This window comes from Misgurnus anguillicaudatus, chromosome 25 (assembly GCF_027580225.2).
Source record: "Misgurnus anguillicaudatus chromosome 25, ASM2758022v2, whole genome shotgun sequence".
Taxonomy (NCBI): Eukaryota; Metazoa; Chordata; class Actinopteri; order Cypriniformes; family Cobitidae; genus Misgurnus; species Misgurnus anguillicaudatus.
Genome location: NC_073361.2, coordinates 24,202,520 through 24,228,216, shown reverse-complemented (window position 1 = coordinate 24,228,216; position 25,697 = coordinate 24,202,520). Strand labels below are relative to the sequence as shown.

Sequence of the window (25,697 nt, the reverse complement as noted above, 5' to 3'; positions counted from 1 at the left end):
TCTGATGAACACAAAGGATGATATTTTGAGAAATGTTTGTAACCAAACCATTCGTGGACCCCATTTACTTCCATAGCATTCTTCTTCTTCTATGGAAGTCAATTGGGTCCATGAACGGTTTGGTTACAAACATTCCTTAAAATATCTTCCTTCGTGTTCATCAAAATAAAGAAATTTATACGAGTTTGTAACAACGTGAGAGTGAGTAAATGATGACAGAATTTTCATTTTCAGGCTGAATTATCCTTTTAAGATATATTAAAGGTTAAGTGTGTGGTTATTGAAAAATAATCAACACCTATGGAACATTTCTCAGCCAATCAGAATAAGCATTCAACAACCCCGTAGTATAATTGAAAATAATGCACACCCGCGGTGTTACGGCACTCGTGCCACATTCCCACCTTGGTTGTGCATTATTTTCGAATATTCCTTACATAATTTAAAGGACCGGAGTCCATTATTCCGCTTATATCACGGTTACCACAGACATTGCTCTGGTGCCTATTTTAAAGACATTTGACAGGATAGGTGTGCGTTTAACAGAAAAATAATCAAAACCCATGGAATATTTCTCAACCAATCAGAATAAAGCATGCAACAGCCCTGTGATATCATTTTAAATCATTTAAAGGACCAGAGTCAATTATTCTGCTTATATCATGGTTACCACAGACATTGCTCTGGGGCCTATTTTTAAGACATTTGACAGGTCAGGTGTGCGTTTTACAGAAAAATAATCAACCCCCCATAGAACATTTCTCAACCAATCAGAATGAAGCATTTAACAGGCCCATAATAGTATATGTTACATCATTTCTTAAAATTTAGGGTGTTATTATTTAATTCAAGCTTGGAAATAAAGTTTTAAGACTGCTATATACCAGTGGTTCCCAAACTTTTTCAGCGTGCGGCCCCCCTTTTGTATGGTGCATTCCTTCGCGGCCCCCCAAAGAAAAATTGTGACAAAAAACTGTTCTAAAACTCAACATTTTAATTAAAAAAAAACATTAAATTATACAAAAAATTGGTCATTTTGGTTAGTAGCCTTGTATTTTTAGGTTTAACTACACAGAATTTATGATAAATTAATGTATTTCATAAAATGTCTTAAAACTGGGGCACCCCTGGCACCATCTCGCGGCCCCCAGTTTGAAAAACACTGCTATATACCACAACGAATACTAACTATTGATCTATCCATATATTTGACCTAATACAGGTTGGTGCGGTAATTTTCTCAGAATCATGGAGATACAGGACGGCTTTGACTGGAGCTTTGAGGCAATGTAAACAAATGATGTAATAAACACATTTAACTTTAGTTTTAGTCCTTTAAATTAGGAAATAAACAATTTGAAGGATTTAAAAAAAGGTAAAATTAGGAATGTGAATTTTATTGAATTCAAATGAGGTAATATTAAACTAAAATACTTAAGCACTATTTCTAGCTATGAATAAACTGTACGTAAGTATGTGACATGTACGACACTAGTATGTTTGTTGGCCATGAATAAATCATTCTGGGATAACTTTAGGTTTTACAGAGCTGGAGTCGGCGTGCATGCTGTCATTAAAGCAGAGTGTGGGACATATCAAATACTTATAATCCCAAAAATTTTATTGAATTAGAAAAATGCATCATATGGGTATTTTAATCAGTAGTCAGTTCATATACATCCTTTCTGATATCATGTAAGCAAACCATATCCTCAACTATTCAGTTCAGTCCGTCTGTCTGTTAAATATACTGAATACAATCAAAACCAATGACGAAGAAAAGCCTGGAGATCTTTGTAATCCTATGGTGATACAGACCATTGTCTTTTATGAGCAACTCTATGCAAGATTGATGCTTTTGTGATGCCACCTTGTGGTCAAATTTGTGGATTAGGAAAAATTATTTTGGAAAAAAATAAATAACACCCCCTCTTGACGTCCGATTTTTCATTAACATTTATTATTTTTTTCCATACATTTTCTCATAACCAATTTTAGGGTACCTTTTAACATTTTCCAATTATTTACATCTGTACAGAAAAAGCACACACATACTAGTGTATACATGTACTACAGTTTAGACTACAAGCATTTACACAGAGGTGAACGAAACAAAACGATAATCCCATCTCAACCCCAAAAGTATTGTGCTACACAAACGCAGTGACCAAGGCGCTGTGATGCCTCCACTACATCGTCCCGTTTTGTACACTTTTGGAATCGAAAGAAAAACTCCAAACTGTCATCTAAAAAGTTAAGGCAGAGACATTTTTTTCAAGTTTAAATAAAATTCAAGTTTTTTTAAACACTGTCAACTTATATGTGATGTTTCTTGTTGTTTACATTTTTTTCAACATCTTAAAGGTTTGTGTAATGAAACCTTTATTATTTGAACCACAGTATGCTTCATTTATTGATGGAAAAGTGATTAATTGCATTCGGAGAGTCAAAACAAAAAAGAAAAGAAGTTTTTTTGTTTAAGAGAGGAAAACAAAAATGAGTCACAGGGTAGATACAAGAGAATATAAACAATAGACCATGACGAACATCTCAAAGCATTCTGCACGTGCTCCACGCTGCAGGAAGACATCAAAATAACTGTCCATCTTGCTCGGACCGAGACACAAACGTTAATGCAAACCAATTAACTGAACTAATAACCAACAAACAGAATATGCATGAACGAGGGCACGTCAAGTGTGAGATGTACACTGAAACAAAGTATGCATAAATGGAAAAACCCCACGAAACAGCTCTGGTCTATGTGTGCTGAAGGCTCAGATCTTTTGCTCTTACGTATACGTCACTATATAAATGTACACGATTCCAAGCTTTATATATTTATGTGGTGATATGAAAGCGAATCGGTGAAGATCACAGGATAGACATTGGTGGATGTTGGTGTCTTTCCCTCCTTCTACTTAGATAAAGCACCGAATTAACCAAGTGACGAACCGTAGCACCACACCAGGATAACAAACGAAACAAACAAAGCTAAGAAGCAAATATAGCCATCTATAATCAGTTCAGATCACAGCAGACTAGGCACATGAAGACATTTCACCCTCACAACCTGAGGACTTTGCTGTGTAAAGATCTTCCGGAATTGAATGCCGAGGCATCGGAGTGGATTTTCCTCAAACAATGGCGAGTAGAGAAATTATAATGTGTGCTATTAAAAGGATTAAAAAGAAAAGAAAGAAGAAAAAAATGAAAAACATAAAAAAGCATGCACACAAAAACAGGTATACAAACACCTGTTACAATATCACATCAGTACAACTGATAAAGGATTAGCATGTAAAAAAAAAAATTCAGAGCTCAAAAACATCACTCCAGTGCTGGAACATCCAAACATAAAAACACGAAACGGATTTATACACGAAAGTCTCACTCATGCATTTGTAATGGCTGGGACCGCCACGTAGAGAACGCACACGGTGACGGCGGTACCGAGACACTTAACATGTTAACGAAATTATATACATATCAGTTAAAAAAAGAAAAGAAAAAAAGTGTTTCAGGATCAGCACTATATTCAATAATCAGTATTTCCTCCCAACGTCTCTATTTAAACGACAAAAAAAGCATGAGCTCCGTCATAACGTATTTAAATAGTTACTCTCCAACTGGTGCTGGTTCACTAATCCATTTCCTTTGAAAACAAACAAACGTAAATGAGAAACAAAACGATTAAGGACGAACAAAAATGATTCAGAGAACCCTTCCGCACAAGTGCTTTTGTCTATAGGCCCTGATTCCAGTGACAAGCTGTCGATGCGTGTACTCCTAAAGAGATGGTGAGTTGGCAGGGACATGAGCAGCCCTGACAAACAGTTTGTTCCCGTTCAGTCGCGGAAGCAGAGCCGAACACTCAGGATTGGTGGAAGGAAGTTGTGCCCCCGGTCCCTCGATCTCCGACGGCCTGCTGACATTTCAGTGTCTCTCTGGCGGTCGCGGATTCTCTGGATTTGTGTTCTGCTGAATCTGGGGTTTTGATGTCATCGGCTGTGGAGCCGTGAGGTCGGGGGTCTGTTGGCTGCTGCGTGGGTGCCTCTCTTATCCTCTGACAGATCTCTGCATAGCTTGGCTTTCGGGGTTCCGTCAATCATAAGCAACAAATACAACCATCAGTTTAAATAGTCTCTGCATTGTAAAATATGTTGCTTATTGTACATTTAATGGTTTTATCCTCTATTTAAAAAAAATGTAGCACTGGATAACCATGTCGAGTCATTTCATTAGAGTACTGCGAATAAGTTCAGCATAAACATTGTAAGCCCAGGGTATTTTGACATGCGTATTTATTCACAGATATTTTTACACTGCTGTCAAATTCTGATGCAACAGAAGGCAACAACAAGCTTGTTGTGTTATACACATTTGTAAGGTGCCAGTGTGATTTCATTAATTTGTATACATTTCTGCATACTTTGCAATAAAACATTTTTAAACATATTCATAGCTAGTTAATAGTTTAGCTTGTACCACCATTTTGATCCCGTGATTAAATTTGACATATAGAAAGAATGAAGTTTGATTTTAAGGTGGTTACATCATCATTTTAAAATAAAAACTATGCGTTTTGGACATTTATTTACATGTTTACATTCATTTTGGGAATGAAAACACAAATAAAAAATCATCTTTGTGTAAACTACAAAAAACAGTATCAAATATGCGATTATCATAATATTTTGTTTGGCAATAAAAATAAATAAAATAAATAAATAAAATGCAACATTGATATATATAATTTTTTACGTTTTATTTTTTAGGCCATTTTGCTTTTATTTGATAGACAGTTATTAAGTGATGACAGGAAAGTATAGGGTGGAGAGAGAAGTATGGGATCTGCAAAGGACCTCAAGCCAGTGTCGTGAGCAATTCTGTCCCCCCTGGCAATTCTGCCCCCTTAGGACCCCCGCGTGATTCCATTGGCTGAAAAAACTTCTCATGGGTAGTTTTCTTAGCACCTTATTACAATTCTTACAAAATCGCGTTATGATTTATGTAGTTATAACGTTGTTAACACTACAATTGATGTCTTTTAAATTATATGTTTCATATAGTAGTATATAAATGAGTCTAAAGGTGGGAGATCTACACATTGCTTGTGTCATTTTATTATTTAGATATTATATACTGTACCCTTTCCACTTTTTTACTGTGTAAAGTTAACAAATTACTTATACAAAACATGATGATTACTACATAGTTGAATCACACATTAAAATGATAATTTATAAGCCATGATTACTTCAATTTTACTATTAAATAATACATTCCGTAAGGTATGTTAATAATTTACAAAATTAAAGTATTGTTTTTGTAAAGCAGATGATGACACAAAAGTACTGACGTGTCTGCAACATGAATATTAATTTATTATATTTTTGTTAACTTTTATATATTTTTTAAAAATTGTATGCTTCTATTTTGTACAACGTAATAGGCTTTATGCCCAGCTGCACTAATTCCTGAACTTTAGCCAGCTCCTTGTTTCCTGTCTGCCATTATTGGACAAACTGATTAATCCAGGTGTGCCTGACCTCAGTAGTCACAACAACAACAAGACACACCTGGATTAATCAGCTTGTCCAATAATGGCAGACAGGAAACAAGAAGCCGGCCGAAGCCCAGGAAGCAGTGCAGCTAGGCATAAAGCCTACTAGCTTGCTAGATATCACAATGACAAATTTTTTGACCAGGCATTAGTGCTAGGTACAAATCGTGGTCCTAGGGGAGACCAAATTGCTCATGACACCAGGATTCAAACTCGTGTCGCCGGAAATGCGTCTGCACCATATGTCGGAGTACGGTCCACTATACCAATCGGCTCAACAATATTGATATTTTTAAAATAAAAATCATACAAGATTCATATCATTTGTTTCGTTCAGAGTTTACATCCAGACCACTTATAGCATTCTTTTTATATCTAAACTTAAACAGTGACAGGAAGTAGTAGCATAAGGGCCGTGCCACACATTTTTTTTTTGCTAATGTTTGCATATGGTGGCGTGTTCTCAATAACAGCTTTCCTAAAATAATATCCTATTATGTTCCTAAAATAGGAAATATCCCAATATGCCACCTCGTATTACAATGTATCACAACAAATTGCATCGCAACCCATATATTGCGATACGTATCGTGAGATTCCCAGCCCATGTGTGAACAAGATTTTGTTAGAACAAGATTTGACAATGTTGTCATCTCTATGCAAAACTTTTCAGAAGCATAAAGAATTTTTTGGTTTTTAAGCATCGTTTTCATGCAAACGTATCGTAAAACTCACCGTCACTGGATTGCCCGGTGGTGCGGTTTTAGCAGCGAGTGTAACTGAGCATTTCTCTGCAGGCGTCTGTGTCTCTTTAGGTTGTTCTACAGGTGTCAGGCTGTAAAAACACAAACAGTCCACCTTAAAAAGGAGTCACATTTTGCACTTTTGTATCATCTTATTTTAGCTACTTTATTCAGAAAATAATTAAAGTGAACCCACATTGTAGGAGCTGGAGCGGGTGAGTGTTGCTGGTCCACTGAGATCTTAGCAGCGGGAGGAGCAGGAACAGCCTGCACGGATTCTTTGGAGGTCCCAGAGATCACACGGCTGGTGATCACATCCTTATTTAGAGACTATCGAGAGACAAAGACGCCTCTGTCAAACTCATAATGCAAGGACAGCGTGAACAAACATAACAGCTGGACCAGGAACTCGCACACATACACACACAAAAATACGCAAGTAACCCAACGACCAACTATGATTAAAGGGACACTCCACTTTTTTCGAAAATATGCAAATCTTCCAGCTCCCCTAGATTAAAACACTTGATTTTTACCTTTTTGGAATCCATTCAGCCGATCTCCGGGCCTGGTGGTACCACTTTTAGCATAGCTTAGCATAAGCCATTGAATCTGATTAACTCATTAGCATAGCGCTAAAAATAACCAAAGAGTTTGGATATTTTTCCTATTTAAAACTTGAACGATGCGCATTGATATTAACCAGCAGCCGAAAATAGCCCCCTTAGTATCTTTCAATGGCAGGGGGCTATTTTCGGGCAGTGCCAGACCCGGAGATCAGCTGAATGGACTCCAAAACGGCAAAAATCAAACGTTTAACTCCAGGGGAGCCGGAAAATGAGCCAACCTTCAAAAAAAGTGAAGTGTCCCTTTAAGCCTGACAGCAAGGTTTGCTAATAATCAAAAAGACCAAAGGATCTGTTATCCAATAGTATTAGGCTAAATCTCTTCTCTATTTATTAAACAAAATATTAAAAGATTTGGTATCAAGTAACACCTGTGTGTCCTTGTTATACAAGTACTTACTATAAATATAACAGCGATATAACACAAAAGACTGATAAAAGTTAACCTTATCTTTCACTGCTCCCGTGACGATGTCAGACAGTCGGTTCTCAAGGCTGTTTTCAGTTTTTACTTCGGGCTTTAGATTTCCAGCGGCTCCAGGCAGAGGAGGAAAGCTGGACAGTCCCAGCTCAAAACTGGGGGAGGGAGCGCGCTCCTGAACGGAAGGGGGCGACTGCGTGGCTGCTCTCTGTCGAACACAAATATAAAAACATGTAAATATGCTTTCTATACGTTTTTGAATGATAGCTTACATTTTTGCATAGCTTAAGACTTAGCAAAACACTTGTCCAAACAGTCAGCAGAAATAATGTCAAATAACATACTGGGAACTTGCTGTCATCCCGTCTTTTTCTGTACCCATAGCCGCCTCTTCTTTAACAGAAACACAGGCAATCAAGTTTAAGCAATAAGGAGCAAACACCTTTATTGATTTATGGATTTGGATCGAGTCTGTATGTAACAGCTAGTGCAGCGTTACCTTCCACGTCCAGCATTTAGAGAATAATCTGCCCCGTTCACCTCCATCCGGCCACTTCCCACCTGGTCCCGTCGAGGATAGCCAGGACCGCTTGGTAATCGAGGCCGGCTACCCAAGTGATGTGCCTGTGGAGGGCGTGTCCCGTTGGGGACCCTCTCCGTATGAAAGGTAGTGAAAGCAGCAGGGTTCTCCAGCAGTGTGGTTCCACGTTCTGATGTCAGTCGAATTTGTGTTTTGTTGTGGTTCCTGTCCGGATGAAAGGGGAGGTTATAGACAGTTTTGACTCGGTGTTGCTGGATGTTGGGCACTAGGGTGGTGACATCGGCAGTTATTACTACCGCATTTGTAATGGATCAACTACCAGTGGTGGAGCGGTGTTTGGGCCTACACTGCAAAAATTGATTTTCAAGAAAAAAAATTAGTATTTATGTCTTGTTTTCAGTAAAAATATAAATTTAAGTGATTTTGTGCATAAAACAAGCAAAAAAATCTGCCAATGCGGTAAGCACATTTTTCTTGAATTTAGCATTTTAAGAAAATTTTTCAAGATTTTTTGCTTGCCCCATTGGCAGATTTTTTTGCTTGTTTGATGCACAAAATCACTTAAATTTGATATTTTTGGTTTAAAAACTAGACTTATTTTCTTGGGTCGTTTTCTTTGGGCTCATCAAGATAAAGCATCTTAAATTAAGAATTTTTAGATATTTTTACTGAAAACAAGACAAAAATAATAATAATTTTTTGCAGTGCACATACTGTCTACAGAACTTCAAAAAAATAAAATAAATTTTAAAATTAATAAAACAAATGAGGATCAAACAGCCATCGGTTTCTTAACAAACATTAAGTGAAACAACAGATTACAGTCTGTAAAATGTTAAAATCAGTAAATAACGATACTCTAAATCAGTAGTGCCCGCCAAAGCACATTTCATTAATAGCCTCAATTTTAATATTTATATGTTTTTTATACTAGCTTGGCTTCTTTTATGCATGTTAAACATTTTAAACAATGATAAAACACATCAACAAGTAAAATAAAATAAAATCAACAAGCAAAACAAAAAGTTTTTAGTAGACCATTTAAAAAAGTAGCCCTTTTTACAGATTTTATTTTGTTTTATCCATTGTGGTAGCCCTTGCTTACAAAAAGTTGGAGACCACTGCTCAAATTAATATAAATAAATAAAAAACATTTGCAATAATAACTCCCATAAAATGCAGGAAAAACAAAGTACTATCTTAAACATAATGGACAGTTTTCCAGACAGGGCTTAAAGGGATAGTTCACAGAAAAATTTACAAAGGTTGCAATCATTTTAATCTAAACCCTGTCTGTAAAACCACCCTGGAAAGTTACCATTTTAAAAAATCATTTAAGCTTACCTTGACCATTATCATGTTTATGATGTTTCTAGCCTCACTGAATGCATAGTGCCAAATAGATATGCTTTTGACAACTGTGGCCAAAAAAGGGACTCTTGCCTCATCTCACCTTCGAGCAAGTGGGTCAATGCTGGTATCAATTTTGCCTCTTTTGCAAATAGCATGTTAACTCCGAAATGTTTCCAGATTGAAGACCTAACTGTGGGTTTACACCAGATGCGAGTTCAACAATTTGCGCGAGTAGATTACATACAGTCAATGCAAAGACGCGATCAGACACGTCCTCGCGTGGGGTGATGCGAATAACGCGATATGGACGGCGCATTTGCCGTGAAAACACGCGCTATTCGCCTCAAACACGTCTTCGCCCAAGTTGAAGATATTCAACTCGAGCTAAAAATTCGCATGACACAAAGTTAAATCCCACGAGTAATCTAGAGCGAGCAACGCGATGCGATTGCATGCTTCGCGTTTGGTGTAAACCCACAGTAACACTTGGTTTCACAACAAAATCATCACCCAAAATGAATTTGCTAAGTAAATGGCCACGCTCAAACCTACCCATCTAACGGAAACATGCCGTTTGAGAACATAAAATCTTATGAAAAACAACTAAAAGCGGCTAAACATACCAACTGTTATTGCAGCCGTTAGTATTATTACACCTGTATACAAACTTTGTACTTATACCATCATAGTGTGTGATGTGCATCACAGTGGTGCGGTCATCAGGCAGACGACACAGCTACAGGTTGTTTTAGTGCAATTGTTCATTGACAGGTAAGAAAGATGTTATTTGTCATCCAGGATACATTGTAAACACAACAAGAAAAGTCAAGTGCGAATCCAACAACCTCTGAATGTGGAGTTATCAGAACAAAAAAAAAATGCACCTTGTTTGCAGTACAAGCTTTACACAGCTTGTAAATACAGTAAAAACTGTTTTATTAGAAAAATACTGAAACGTCTGCTGAAAAAGCTACATAAATATCTTTAACAGATGTTTTTACTGTAGGACATGAAAAAAGTACCTGTTTCGAGGTGCATACGGTCTGACAGTTAGTGGAGAAGTGGCCGATTTAAAAGTCGGTGTTCCAGCAAAGCCATTAATAAACGCAGGGCTGGGAAATGGGGTAACCTGTTGATGGACATGGGAACAGTTAAAGAAATTATACTCAAACACCTCATAGACACATTTCTCAGCAGTACCCATAACATTGCATGTTTTAAAATATGGCACTTACCAGTGTATGGTCCAAATAGTTTTGGGTAGCTGACCAGCCCTGCGGCGTAACCAGCCGATATAGAGGAAATTGTTGTTGTGCTCCATACACTGGTGGGACGTAGTAGGGGGTGTAGCGTTGTTGGACATTAGAGGACACGTCCACTGGCCGATAACCGTTCTTTGGGATAAAGGTATTGACGGCAATGGCCTTGGCCTTTATTCTAGCCTAGAATGAATGCAAAGCATAAAGTTATCACTTGATGCAATGTATTAAAAACAATTATAAAAGTCCTTTACTGATGTTCACACTACCTTAATCGGCTTTCCTTGGAAAGTTTTCACATCTTCTCTCAGATACTGATATGCCTAAAAGCAAAGCATGATTAAGTTTAGCAACAGCAAGTGGAACTTATTAAAATCCTGAGGCTAAAAGCGGAGATGGTCGAATCGAAAGAAACAAATGAGATGTTTACCAGCTGAGCATCTGCCTCGGATTCAAAGGTGATAAACCAGTTGTCGTTGTAGGCAAACTCACAATTGATGAATTTGGGTAAGTTATCACTCTTAAAGAGTGCTTCAACTTCCTGTAAAAAAAATGGAAGCCAGACAAACATCACTTATAACCAACAGAGTCATGAACTTTAACTATTTCCCAACAAGCGCTTTTAAAAAAAAAGTTGCCAGCCATTGCCAGAAAATGTTCTCCATTTTCTTAATTTGATCACTTTTATTACCTGTCAAATATGGGTAGGTTCTTTAAAAATAAAAACATGTGAGCAAAAAACTTAGATAATTGCATTTTTTTTTAAAGGACTTTTGTTAGAGATCAGATATAGAACGATGATCAAAACATACACAGAGTTTTTACTATTTTTGGATCAGTAGATGCTTCAGTGTTTCATAAGTTGGGGATAACATTTCGCCCCTAAAACGCGAATGTTGGTTGGTTTCACTGATCTATATAAATGACTGGATTGCGCATAGAACGCTTAACGTAACAGCGTGAGGTGAAGCCAGCGCAGAGTTCGAGCCGCCATCATGGTATACCCAACCGGCAGAGAGCGTCATTGACTTCCATTCAAAATCATGTTTTAAATTCACCCGCTTTACAGCGTATCAGTCACGCAAGATTATTTGTGTACGTAAATTAACTGTTAATTCTGGTGTTATTTGCAATGTTTATGCTTTAATCGGGCAGGAAAATGGATTTATAAAAAAACTTTAAGGTGAGTGTGTCTGCTGCATTCTGTGAATGACACGGGTATAAATAAAAAGGTTTTTTTTGACATTCAGCTACACGGTCAGCGTTATTTCTCTAAATAAGTTTAGGTAACTTGTAAGTTTAGATAACATAAAACCAGCAAATTATTGCATGCACATACGGTACAAAGTACGATCATTTATTTAGATTTCATAATGAGCACGTTTGTCATTAATACTAAATATGCTGCGGTCTGTCTGCTGATCTGATACTGTAATGAAGATGAATGTATAATAACTGATTAAAAACTAAAATTTACAACTTTCAGTAAATAACTATGTACATGCTTAGGACGTTTGTGTTGTCATAATGTACAGGGTAACTTCAGATATAAAAACGAAGACTAGTAAAGTGATGTTTTATCATTAAAATCTGATCGCGTCCATTGACTTAATGGAACGTTGGGTATACCAACATGGCGGCGCAGTGGCTTCACAGTTGTGACATCATGCGCAATCCAGTCATTTATATAGATCAGTGGTTGGTTTATGTCAAAAGACCTGCAGTGCGCAAAAGACGCGATATGTGAACCGCACCTAAGAGTGCCACCTGGTGGATATTGGCAGGGAAGCGTTTTCTCTTAAAGGACAAGTTCGGTATTTTACACTTAAAGCCCTGTTTTCAGATTGTTTATGATGAAATAGAACGGTTTTCACTGAAATTTGGACATATGATGCTGGCCCCAGAATTTTCGGTTTATGTTGTATCACCCACTACCTCTACAATGGCTGCATAGGTGCACTGAAACAATCCTTCCTAAAATGCATTAAACTTTCGTTTACAAAGACGTGAAACTCACTAAGTGGTCAGGGGTGTTCACTGATATGCTCACACAAAAATCGCTGCAAAAGATGCTTTCCAACAGGTTTTTTCATAGTTTTTGACCAACTCCATTGACTTGTATTAGATGTGCTGTGAGGTACAGTATTACTCCGTGCTGGGAACGGAAATGTAATGGTTTGTATTCTTGCAATGGCCAAAGGTGGATTATCGCCACCAACTGGGTTGGAGTGTTTATTGGGTGATTCTCACGAAACCATTGAAACACCACGGCACTAATGATTTTAGCTTTAAAATGTGTAATATAGTAACATTAAAAAGCATCAGAATTAACACAATACTGTGTTCTACCTTGCACAATGTGTGATTTCAACATAAGAATTTATAATTGTAAATTTTATCTCATTTTCTGCTGAAATTCTCATTACCGCAATGTGTCCGGCTGTGTTTGAACATGCGTTATGTTGTAATTTAATCAAATTAGCACAAAAATATTAAGAAAAAAAATAAATGGATGTTTTGCTAGACTACTTTAGATGACAGAAAAAATATTTACCGAATATTCATGTATAATAATAATGAAGAAAAATTGTGTGTCCATGCCTGATGTTCTCATCCTCCGCAACATTTTTTGAGAACAATTTAAGCACACATACAGAATTTTAATAAAGGTTGATTTTGAGTGACCAAGCACATGGACCAGTTACTTCAAGATGGCTACCAGGTAAGATCATTTTTTACAGTTAATTTGAAATATTGTCTTGTCAGAATGCTTACACGACATTTTGATTATCATTACCGCAACAGATGCTTATTAAATGTTAATTTAATTAATAGAAGCATAATACTTTGATTTTAAATGCATGTGCAGAATCTCCAAATTATATTCTTTCAGGTTTGTCATGTCATTTTGAAAATATGTCAGTGTTGATGTTTTCTGACCGTTGCGGTAATGAGATTTTTTAGGACTAACTTTTTAAATTATGTTACAAAAAGTGTTAAATGATAAGTAAAAGTTTTTAAATTAATGTTCCCATTTACTCCAGACTTTGTTTTTCAATGTCTGGTGGGAAAAAAAGTAAATTTAAGCAATTTTTACATTTTCATGCTTGACATTTTTAAAACCAAGTTTTCGTGAGAATCACCCTATTATTCAAGCTCTCAATGGAAGAATGTACGGGTGTGAGGTGTTTGGAAAAATAGGTCCACAAGTTGACAACGAATGGTAAAACACCGGTTGGAAAGCATCTTTTGCAGAGATTTTTGTGTCAGCATATCAGCGAACACCCCTGACCACTCGGCGAGTTTCACGTCTTTGTAAACGAAAGTTTAATGCATTTTAGGAAGGATTGTTCCAGTGCACCTATGCAGCCATTGTAGAGGTGGGGGGAGATACAACAGAAACTAAAAACTCTCGGGCCAGCATCATATGTCCAAACTTCACACAAAACCGCTCCACTTCACCAAAAACAATCCGAAAACAGGGCTTTAAGTGTAAAATAATGAACTTGTCCTTTAATTGACGAGTTATCTGGCGGAGAAAGAGTTAACAGCATCTTGTAGAGTATTACATTAGTAACATAAAAGTCATGGGTTTGTAAGATTATTTGCATTTGGCTGATAATTTCATCCAGTATGATCTACTGAGAATTTATGCGTTACATTTAATGAATAAAGAAAACACATAGATGATGTTATGACATGTTACATACCTCCACAGGAGTGGCCTCAGGAACTTCTCTGAGAATTACGATACACCGGTTCTGATTGGGCCGTACTTTCTCTCCACATTTGTCAACTTGGACGAGGGGCAACGCTGTAGAGTCAACGACGGATTGTCAGTACAAAATGCCATAAAGTTGACACTGTCGGAAGTCCGCATTTTTCACCAAGACTCACCTTTTAAGATGTCTGCAATGAGATCCACATCAGTGGTGAGTTTCTTGATTTGATCGAGGTTTGCTAAGGTCACTATTGGCACATACTGGTCACTGTCCATTTGTGAGATGAGGTACATATCATTTGCTAGATTCTCCCTGGAAAAGAGCAAAGCTTTTCAGAAACATAATCATTTGCTTTAAAGACACCAGGACAAGCAAATAGGATTAAGAAGTCTGATTCCAGACTGAATGATTGTAAACTTCTGTAACATCCAAATGACATATTAGTACTTGGAAGCCTGAAAGTCACATCATTTAAGGTACAATGGCTGGACTACATTATCCTGCAAAGGTCAAGTCTTTGAAAACAAACCAAAAAACCTTGAATTCAAGGCTAATGCCTCTGTCAAGACCAGCTGCAAATCATAAAACTCAATGTTATCAGTGACAATGGTAGAAATTACCTAGACAGGCAGAACTCCAGTGTTGCCTTCAGTTGTTCTCGAAGGTCCTCGAGCTGTCTGGAGGAGTCAGAGTCATCTATTCCTACACAAAAGAATAATAAATCAAATAAGTAAGTAGTTAGGAATGCAATAGTACTTGGTTATTAATTCTGGTGTCTTTCGCTATAATACGCGAGGTAAAATGTATACAACTGTAATATGAGTAGACTGACGACAGGAAACTATAGCGAACAAGACAGCTATTCCTTTCATAGTTGTGTTCTGGTTTGACACAATGCCCTTCTCACTGGCTGAGCTTCCCATGTACACAGATTCTGGCTGCGCTGCAAATGGCAGCTCTACAGAGGTAGATACCTGCTGTTCCTCATTCCAGTTCCCTTTGTCTTCACTGTTATTATAACCTAGAACAAACAAAAATTGACTTTAACATAAATAATATTATACACATTCATGGAATTCTCCCAAACTTGGGTTCAATTAATGAAAAGAAGTCATATAATCTGGGCAGGCATATGAGTAAGAGTATTTTGATATTTGGTCGAACTATTCTTTATAATTTAATTTGGGTTACCTCATATTAATTGATAGTTTATCCATCCTCAAAAAATTACGTTTTTTGAGGAAAACATTCCAGGATATTTTCTCAATTTAATAGACTTTATTGGAACTCAACAGCTTACAGTTTAAAATGAGGCATAAGGGTCTTATCAAACAAAACCAGTGTCATTATTGGCAAAAAAATAAATAAAATTCACTTTTAAACGACAACTCATTTTGCACCAGAGCCGCGTGACGCGTAGAAAGGTCACTTGTCACATGTGTGAAACTCACATCTGCTGACCACTTTAAATAATAAACGTACACAAAGACATTAAATTGTATAATTCCACGTACAACAACGATGGATCGGTCCTCTTTTCCACACTTGTAAACACTGGGGCAGTAGTTTGCATACGTCATGCGTGACCTTTCGACGTGCTTGCGCATTACGCGCTGGCGAATCACATGGCTAGTGCAAGACGAAAAGTTGTGGTTTAAGCGTACATTTTTTTTTCTTGCAGATAATGACAATCGTTTTGCTAAACCCTTATGCCTCGTTTGGGATCGTTTGGAAATGCGTTAGAACTGCAATTTTAAACTGCATGTAAACTGTTGAGGTCCAATAAAGTCTATTAAATTGAGAAAAATCATTAAATGTTTTCCTCAAAAAAAAAAAAATTATTTCTTCTCGACTAAACAAAGAACAAAGAAAGACATGATACTAAATTATCAGGATTTTTTTTAAGAAAGTGGAGTAATCCTTTAAAACATAGCACAAAAGTCATATTAAAGGTCACGTTCTTCCTAATACCATTTTTTAAACCCTAGTTAGTGGGTAATGTTGCTATAATAGAATAAATAATACCTGTAAAATGATAAAGCTCAAAGTTCACTGCCAGGCGATATATTTTCTTCAACAGAATTCCTCTTTAAAAGCCTACAACGAACAGCCGGTTTGGACTACAGCCGTCTATTTCCTGCTTTAATGACGTCAGTAAAACAGTTTGTTGACTAAACTCCGCCCACATGAATATGTCAGTCACCAGCTTTGGCTCAAACGGCTCTGCTAAGCTAAGCTGCTATCGAATCACAGCACACTAAAAACAAACTACACAATCAGAACTTGTTACGTATTTCTGAAGGAGGGACTTCACATAACAAGGAAGACATCAGCCTGTTTTGAAGACAGTGAAAACAGCGCTACACAGATAAGTAAATTGCGTGAAAAATACCGCGTTTTTTACGCGTGAAACATGAACACATGTCATATTATCCACTATAAACACAATCAAAGCTTCAAAATCACAGACAGAACGGGAGCTTTAAGCTTTTTTCTGTCACTTTCCATCCGTTCTTAAAGGGGTAGTTTATCCAACAATGAAAATTGTGTAATCATTTACTCACCCTCATCTTAATCGAAACCTGTATGAGGTATATTGACTTCCATATTATGTTTTTTTCCTATGAAAGTCAGTTGTTATTGTCAAGTGTGTGCTTAGCATTACTCAAAATATCATCTTTTGTGTTCAACAGAATAAAGAAACTCATACAGGTTTAGAATCAGATGAGGTAACTGACAGAATTTTAATTTTGGGGTGAACTATTACTTTAAGCTTCAAATTCTCAGGAAGAAAAAAATAGCAATTTATCAGACAAAAACATCAAGCAAGTTTCATGCAAAAAAGAAACTCACGCAGACTTGCAACATGACAGCTAGTGAATAATAACCCCTGTAATTTTTTGGTGAACCATTAGGTAGTTTAATGTTGGTTTACCTCCTGAGATGCTGTCTGATGGGTCATCGGCGGCTTCTACCCATGACTGCTGAGAATCCGTGCAGGTTGGAGCAGAGGCCTGTGGTTTAGGCATGTAATTGGCCCATGCCTTCGCATTGGGATTGAGGTCGGAAATCTTGGAAGATTCCTTAAACATAAGAAAACATGTTACCTGTTTGTGTGGTTTATATTAGCCATACTATCAGTTTAATTTAGAATGCTATATCAACCGTAGACATGGATGAACCACACACACCACATCATTCATATTCAGATATACGGTGACCTCACACCACCAGTCCAAACAAACTGATGAGTCTACTCACAAGTTCACTGTAAGTATTATGCCAGTCCCAAACACAAGATCCATCATTTACTAAAAGGTTATAAGGGTAGGGTGCTATAAACGGCATTGAAGTCGGGAAATCCTCAGATTCAGCAGAGTCAGATTCACAATCCTGTTGAATGTTCGTCCCACAAACAGCCTGAGCCCATGCTGACACCAAAGCACATGACTCTATGCGGTTATCAGAAAACAGGGCATGTGGATCTTCAGTCCATGCTGGAAGGCAGCGAGTACAATCCATATCATCGCTCAATTCTGATTTCCCAAGAAGGTTAGTCACCATGTTCAACATGCCTTGCTCACCCTCCAATTCGTCCGTGCAGATCAAGTCCTGAGGCTTTTCCACCTGCACAGGGACTGTGAATTGACCATTATTAAGCAAATGTATCTCGTAAGATGGTGTTGTGGCATGAATGTCAACTTGGTCGGGTTCAACAGGTAACGGGATTGTGTTATTTCCAAAATTAACCACCTCATTCATATCAACAATAGTTTTCAAATCAGACTGCTCAAAGTCAAGAGGTCCAAGATTGCAAGCAGAAGATTCACATGTTACAAGTTGGGCACCACGAGACACGATTGGTGGAGAGCTCTCAACGGATGCATAATTGCTTTCAAGGCCTTGTATGGCACATGACTGCTCCTCTCTAGTTTCAAGTGACAGGTTTGCAGTACTCACGATAGGAACGCTGGAGTCAATAACATCTCCTCCCATTTCAGAGCCGATCACGCACGTGTCTCGAAGGTCTCTGTGCTCCTGACTGTGTGTAATTGAAGATCTTTGCGTGTCATTGGCAGGCTGCCCTGAAGCAGGGTCCTGGCAATCATTTTTCATGAAATCAAATGCTTGTACAGCAAGCGTTGTTTGTATAGCACTCTCAGCAAAACACACAGACTTTAAACGGTCATTGTAGGATACAACATCATCTATGCAACTAGGCATCTCAGAAGTTGGTACAAGTCCCTGCGTTTCTGATATTTCTCCTTTAGTTTTGCCATCCTCTGCACAAAAACAAACCTCATTCAGTCCCTTCTGTTCATCCTCACTGAAGCAATCCCCAGCAATGTGTGATTTATGCTGTAAACAGGTCTCTCCTATTTCATTGTCCATGACTTGGTCCTGTGCTGCTGTAGGCAATTCAGTTCCCACCTGTATTAAATAACTCAATGCCACACTTTCTGGATTTCCATTATTATAGATGCTACTGCACGGTTTTTCAACCTGGGTGGCATTGCTTTGAGAAAGATATTTCTCCACACGACACTCAGAATTTGTCTTAGGCAAACTGTTGATGGAAACAACATCAATAATAGAAGAAGCGGTTATATTTTGATCACCGTCTGCACCGTTTTCATCACATATACCAGTGACCTCCAGTTCGATGTTCGAGGTGTCTACAGAAGCATCCGTAGGCATGCCGCTTGCACATGGTTCACCACTTGCGAAATTTACATTATTATAGATGCTATTGCATGGTTCTTCAACCTGGGTGGCATTGCTTTGAGAAAGATCTCTCTCTACACAACAGTCAGAATCAGTCATAGACAAACTGTTGATGGAAAAAACATCAACAATAGAAGAAACGGTTATATTTTGATCACCGTCTGCACCGTTTTCATCACATATACCAATGACCTCCAGTTCGACGTTCGAGGTGTCCACAGAAGCATCCGTAGGCATGCCGCTTGCACATGGTTCACCACTTGTGAAATTTACATTATTATAGATGCTATTGCATGGTTCTTCAACCTGGGTGGCATTGCTTTGAGAAAGATCTTCCTCCACAAGACAGTCAAAATCAGTTGTAGGCAAACTGTTGATGGAAAAAACATCAACAATAGAAGAAACGGTTATATTTTGATCACCGTCTGCACCGTTTTCATCACATATACCAGTGACCTTCAGTTCGACGTTCGAAGTGTCCACAGAGGCATCCGTAGGCATGCCGCTTGCACATGGTTCACCACTTGCGAAATTTACATTTTTATAGATGCTATTGCATGGTTCTTCAACCTGGGTGGCATTGCTTTGAGAAAGATCTCTCTCTACACAACAGTCTGAATCAGTCGTAGACAAACTGTTGATGGAAAAAACATCCACAATAGAAGAAACGGTTATATTTTGATCACTTTTTGCACCGTTTTCATCACATTTACCAGTGACCTCCAGTTCGACGTTCGAGGTGTCCACGGAAGCATCCGTAGGCATGCCGCTTGCACATGGTTCACCACTTGCGAAATTTACATTTGGTTCTACATTTTGTTCCTTATTTGGAAAGTCACAAGATTCTGACACAATCTTTGTCTGGTCACTGGGAAAATGATTGCAAGTGTAGACGTCTGTGTTTGAAGTCAATCCTATCTTCTCTTCTTCAACATTTCCTGCAAAGCGTGCACCTGTTTGAATTTCTTCTATATCTGCATGAGACGGATTCCTGGAATATTCCCATGCTTCACCGACCTTGAAGATATCAGACTCGGCTGTCTTCCCTTCAATTGGTAATATACCACACTGGCAAGGATTTAACATGGCCTCATCCAAGCTGTCTGATGTATCTGTAACCAGGGGAGGTTTACAACATTGCTTATAATGTTCGCCAGCTTGAGATTTTGATGCAGAAGCAGCGTGTAATATATCCAGAGGTGGGTTCTTGGTAGCTTCCTCAGTCTGGGAATTTTTGGAAGTACAGTGATCAGATTCCACGATGGTTGCATTAAAGCCCAATATACCATCTGTTCTGTCACTAAGTGAAGAAATTGAATCATCAGCATCATGTAAAACACAAATCTGTGTTTTCTCAACATTTACATGAATGGATTCTCTACAATCAACACTTTTACTTAAACTGTGTTTTTTCTCAGATTCAACTTCAAACTTTGCAATATCATCCGAAGGATCACTGAAGTCTTGCTGAGGTGGTCTCAACTGGCATCCATCCAAATCTTTGTAGTCCATATTCAGTTCATTGGCATGCTCCAAATCTGTTCCCCTGTAACCAGAGATACCGTAAGGATCGTGCTGGTTTTTAAGTAGGTCACCAAAAGTCCCCTGTGACCATGTGGCATCTGGACTTGACTTCATGATAGACACCTGTCCATTTTGATCCAGCAAATTTAGAGAGGGATGATCAATGCAGTCCTCTAAAGTATAGGAAACACAGGCAACATGATTTTCTTCCTCATGGCCGTGCCCTTCGCAAATGTTTTCAATTGCACACGTGTTGTTTTCTGTATCTTTACAAGGACTGGAAACATTTTCAGATAAAGGCCTTTTATTTTCCTGGTCAGGAGATATTTTAGGATGATCTGGGAGGGCATTTTCTTCATTTGGTAGACTTGTAGAACACTCTGCTATGCTTCTCTCCGTGGGGCCTTTTACTGTTTGTTGTGTTGCTGTAATTTCACACAAATGGCCTGAATCTGATATTCTGTGGTCCTCTGGGAGTAATGAATTATCAAACAAAGCCTTTTCAGAGACAGCTGGTGTACTTGCGTACCTGTTTGCGTCAGCCTCTGTCACAGACTGATGCCCACACTCACTCCCGAGATCCTCCAAATCGATCAAGCAAATGCTGTAGAAACTCTGTTCTTTTTTAAAGCCACGGTTGGTAAACACCAGCTCAGAATTTCCCTCCGCTGAGTCATACGGCTTTGCTGGTCTCCCAGAGCATTTACTGAGCACAGAGGTGACTTGATTTGAAGTGGACGCATGTTTTGATTGTTCACTGTCCATATCTCCCGGCATGATTACTTGTTCCTCTTTTACATTGACAGAGATGCCCAAGTCTTGATCCTTTAAAATGCATGACTGATTTTCTCCCCTCTCGCTCTCAGTTAAATCTTGAAAATGAGACTGTTGACCTTCACAAAACCATTTCGCCCTCGTTATGGCAGTTTCGGCTATTCTTTGTTTCACAATGTCAAGTGTTTCCATTTCCCTAATTTTGCCATTGCCAATATCTTTCCCCAATTCATCTGCATTCACTTTTTGGACCATAGACTCGTTGATGGGTGGGTCATTGGCAGGTGCATCCCAAAATGCTGTACCTTCCTGTACGCTGCTTCGCCCCTCTTTAATGACGTTGAGACTTGCTGACAAGTTTGTCCTGGAAACGTCACAACTGACATCCATAGCAGCGTTCACATTACCATTTTGAGAAGGCTTCTCTTCGGTCAGATCGGCAACAGACCTCGCACCGACTTTTAATGTGGACCCGTTAGGAATCGTGGCTTGAAGAAGACTCGTTCTCTCGCTGACCAAGTTAGGATTCAGCTCTTTGCTGAAACAACACCCCATATTTTAAACTTGTGACAGGAGAAAAGTCTTCGTAATCAACCGTACAAAAACTTGAGTAGCTCCTCTCACAAACTCTTCGGAGAGGGAAAGAGAGACACAGGCGCATGCTATGCCTGCTTAGCCCCCTCCTCAGACCCCAAAATAGCACATTTAAATTTATACAAGTGACTCACATGGGCCTGTCACTCAAATGCGAGGTCTCTCCAATGATTGGTGCATTAATGGATGCTGTACCAAAACACAAGGGTGGTTCACACAAATGCATTTTCTCAACTCCCAAAGCTGGGAGGGGCGTCTCAGCTGTTCTGTTAGTAGGTTTTAAGTCCCATATAAGTCCCCTGATACGCAATACATTTAGTAAGATAAACTAGTACTACGTGATGTATACTTTACCAAAAGTTGGATCTCTTTCTCCTTCGCTTCCTGTGACTGTTGCACCTGTGGCTCCACGATAGTTTTTCCTTCCTGGTCTGAAGTCATGAGCTGTCCAGGTTCTAGCTCCGTACGCAGAGCTCTTCAGACCGCCAAGAACTGTGAGTGATGACAAATAAGCAGATTAATCTTGGATGACAGCATTAACTCTCGAGGTGTCCCATGCAAAAATTCAACATTTTACTGCGTTCTGTATTTTTATAGTGTCATTAACAAAGAATGTTGAAACTGGTATAATAACAGCATCATGCAAATTATGCTAAATCTGTAAAACATGTAGGGGTGGTTTCCCGGACAGGGATTGGTTTAAGCCAGGACTAGGCCATAGTTTAATTAGAAAATATAACAAGTTCTAACAAACGTGCCTTACTAAAAACATTACTTGTATGCATTTTAAGGCAAAACAAAGGGCACTGATGTATTTTAAGATATGCCAGTGCAAGTTGTTTTCAGTTTGGACAGCTCTTACATTTATTTTAGTCTAGGACTAGTTTAATCCCTGTCCGTGAAACCGCCCCATAGTTATATATAATGCAGTTAATGTATAATGCTATTCCAATGAGAAAAAAGATTTATGTATTTTTATGCATTTGGCAGGTCTTTATCCAAAGTGATTTACAGTGCATTCAATGTATACATTTTATCAGTATGTGTTCCTGGGATCGAAATCATGATCTTTGCATAATGAACAAAATGCTCTACTAAATAATTGATGATGGGCTGTTGAATTATTCGAAAATAATGCACACCCAAGGTGGTAATGGGACATGGCGTGAAGCAGAGTGCAGTTACACCGCGGGGTGCATTATTTTCAATTATTCCATGGGTCTGATGAATGCTTTATTCTGGATTGATTAAGAAATGTTCCATAGGTGTTGATTATTTTTCTGTAAACACTAACAGCATCCGCTTCGCGTTGTACCACATTACCACCATGGGTGTGCATTATTTTCTTATAATTTAGCAGCCCGTCGTCAATTATTCCTTACATAATTCAAAGGACCGGAGGCAATTATTCTGCTTATACCACTGTTAGACATTGACTAAAGGGCTCGTTATAGTCGTGTGTAGGTCCTACGGTGTAGGTTCCGCGTCGGTTTTCATATATACTTTTGCGTCGTCGTCCGCGTCGACGTGCAAACACGCGCACAGGCCACTGGTAGCTACGGCGTAGAATCTACGCACGACTATAAATCGCCCTTAAGACTTCGCTAGTTCGCTTTGGGGGTTATTTTAAGACATTTGGCAGGTTTAGTGTGCATTTATTGAAAAATAATGGAACATTTCTCAACCAATCAGAATAAAGGATTTAACAGCCCTGTGGTGTAATATAAATTAAATAATAGTTATATACTTACATAGTTTTTATTTAAATCAACTGACAAGCAAAACATGCCCCTCATCCAATGTTACATTTAAACTGTACAGTAAAGCTGACTGGTCAACATCATGACTGTGTAAAGCATCACTGAATGAGCCGACATCATCAAAACCTACAACACTGAGCATGCTAAAAAGGAGGTCTATTAAATACAATTCATTTCAAATAGCACACATTCCAGGCTGGTTGTTGTCTTTAGGGCAGAACAAGATTGCATTCATGATAAATCTATTATTTAACTACTTGTATAGATTCCTCTGTCTAACTCTACATAGAACTAGCACATGTATGTTACTAAGAATTTTAAAAAGTAAAGTAGTATATAGCTTTATCCAAACCACAGGAGGAAATATTTAGTAATCATATTTAGGGTAAAACAGCTATACAAATCCCAGAGTCCCATATGCTGAATAACAAAAACATTATTGTACCAATTTGGATTAATAATGTCCCATGACTACAAGAACTAACTAAAGAAATCATCTTACTATTACAAATTAATTTCTGTCGTGTAACAGCTGACTCAGGTATCCCTTTTACATCTCAACACAAGGGGGGTGTTTACATTAGGTGTACATAAACATTACAGCAGTACAAACGATCTTGAATGGCAAAAATGTATGGCCTGGAACCAAACGACATGCACAGATCATAAGCAAACTAACAGTTACATAAAAATGTAAACAGGTGAAAAGAAGAAGATTTCATTCGATCCATATGTGTCAAAGGACACGAAAGGCCAAATCCCCAACACAACAGTCAGCTGCTAGCTAAACCAAAGTCTACAAAACTATGAAGTTAACTCATTGCTCAAGTGAGAAATTAGAAACAAAAAATTACATCCACAACTTAAACTACTTAGCAGAAGGTGGTAAATATTAGTCTGACAGTGCATGAAACAGAAAGACTGTGTGTTAGCTTAGGTGCTAATAACTGGCAATAATGGGAAGAAAGCTAGCCTGAACTGTGCTAGCACGACTTGCTAACTTTAAACGACAAATAAGTTAAACGCTTCAACCGTTCGTTTGTGGATAAAATGACAGCTTAAACCTATGAAGAAAAGTAAACAGGGAAGAAATTAGCAACACCATCGTTCACTCACCTGTATCTGCTCTCCGCGCACGGGAGATTGTTGTGGGCCCAAACGTTTGACTTCAACGCACGAAACTTAAAAAAACAAATCTTGAAATCTGCGCAGGAAACTTTTAAACCACGACAAACCGCCCTACAACGTCTAATTACGACCAGCTCCCCGATATCCGTCCTGATAACGAACTTTAAACGTCTGTTTGGTGGTGTTTGAGTAACTGGCTAACGTTTGTTGTCGAGATGGTAACAGCACGAGAGCGAACGTGTGTTATTCTTCAAATCGCTTTGAATCACAGTGTGAGATATAAGAGTAACTTATGACTGTAGGTGTTAGCTAAACAGATATGATAAAGAACGGCGCCGCGCTGGACCGGAGCCACTCCCCGTGTATTTGTGTCCGGAGTTCAGCTTCACTCTCTCGGCCAAACCGCACCACGAACTCCCGCCTAGAGCCGCTTTATGGACTAGCCCGCCCACTCTCCACTGCGGCCCTTTCAATAACTCAACGGCTGGAGCTTCTGTTCGGTTTTGAATGGGATTCAAGCGCGTCTACCCTTAGGGGGCGCCAAATCATATATGCATATGGTATGCACTTAAATGTAGTAAAAAAAAATGTAAGCAAATTTGTGAATATGTATTATTACATTCGTGTAAATTAACTATTCAGTTTTGGAGACGGGGTTTGTTGTCCCGACAGATAACTAATGTAACCAATGAGAGGCTTCGCTCAACAGCATGTGACTCTGGTGTGTATGAGTGGACAGGCTGATCACTTTTGAAAGATTCTTTGCTTCCGCTTCATCTGCGGGATTTTTCGGTTGGTCGAGATAGTGTACGGGTACTTACAATGGCCAAAAAGCTTCACTATTAAATATATTATTTTCTAGTATGAATGTCTCAAAATGTTTTTTCTTGAAAATACTGTTACATTTTTTATTTTATATGCTAAATTCTTCATCCACAAACAAATTTTTTTTGCTTTCTGT

The 25,697-nt window shown here is 38.4% G+C and overlaps 1 protein-coding gene across 4 annotated transcripts; it reads right to left on the bottom strand.

The window, feature by feature from the left end:
• Window positions 1-1,938: 1,938 nt before the first annotated feature.
• Window positions 1,939-25,161, bottom strand: larp4b (La ribonucleoprotein 4B). Of its 4 annotated transcripts, none has more exons than XM_073864081.1 (17): window positions 24,725-25,161; window positions 22,203-22,340; window positions 17,167-17,314; window positions 15,099-15,252; window positions 14,852-14,935; window positions 14,407-14,543; window positions 14,220-14,323; window positions 10,940-11,050; window positions 10,779-10,832; window positions 10,486-10,692; window positions 10,273-10,379; window positions 7,856-8,101; window positions 7,701-7,749; window positions 7,382-7,564; window positions 6,506-6,639; window positions 6,307-6,401; window positions 1,939-4,107 (listed from the first exon to the last, which is right to left on the bottom strand). In XM_073864081.1, the coding sequence occupies exons 2-17, from the start codon at window positions 22,287-22,289 to the stop codon at window positions 3,875-3,877; spliced, it is 2,133 nt and encodes a 710-aa protein (XP_073720182.1). In that variant the 5' UTR covers window positions 22,290-22,340; window positions 24,725-25,161; the 3' UTR covers window positions 1,939-3,874. The 4 variants fall into 4 exon arrangements, with proteins under 4 accessions (XP_073720182.1, XP_073720183.1, XP_073720181.1 ...); XM_073864082.1 differs by having other exon boundaries at window positions 7,701-7,746; XM_073864080.1 differs by lacking the exons at window positions 22,203-22,340; window positions 24,725-25,161 and adding an exon at window positions 17,493-21,954 and having other exon boundaries at window positions 7,701-7,746.
• Between the last annotated feature and the right edge of the window lie 536 nt (window positions 25,162-25,697).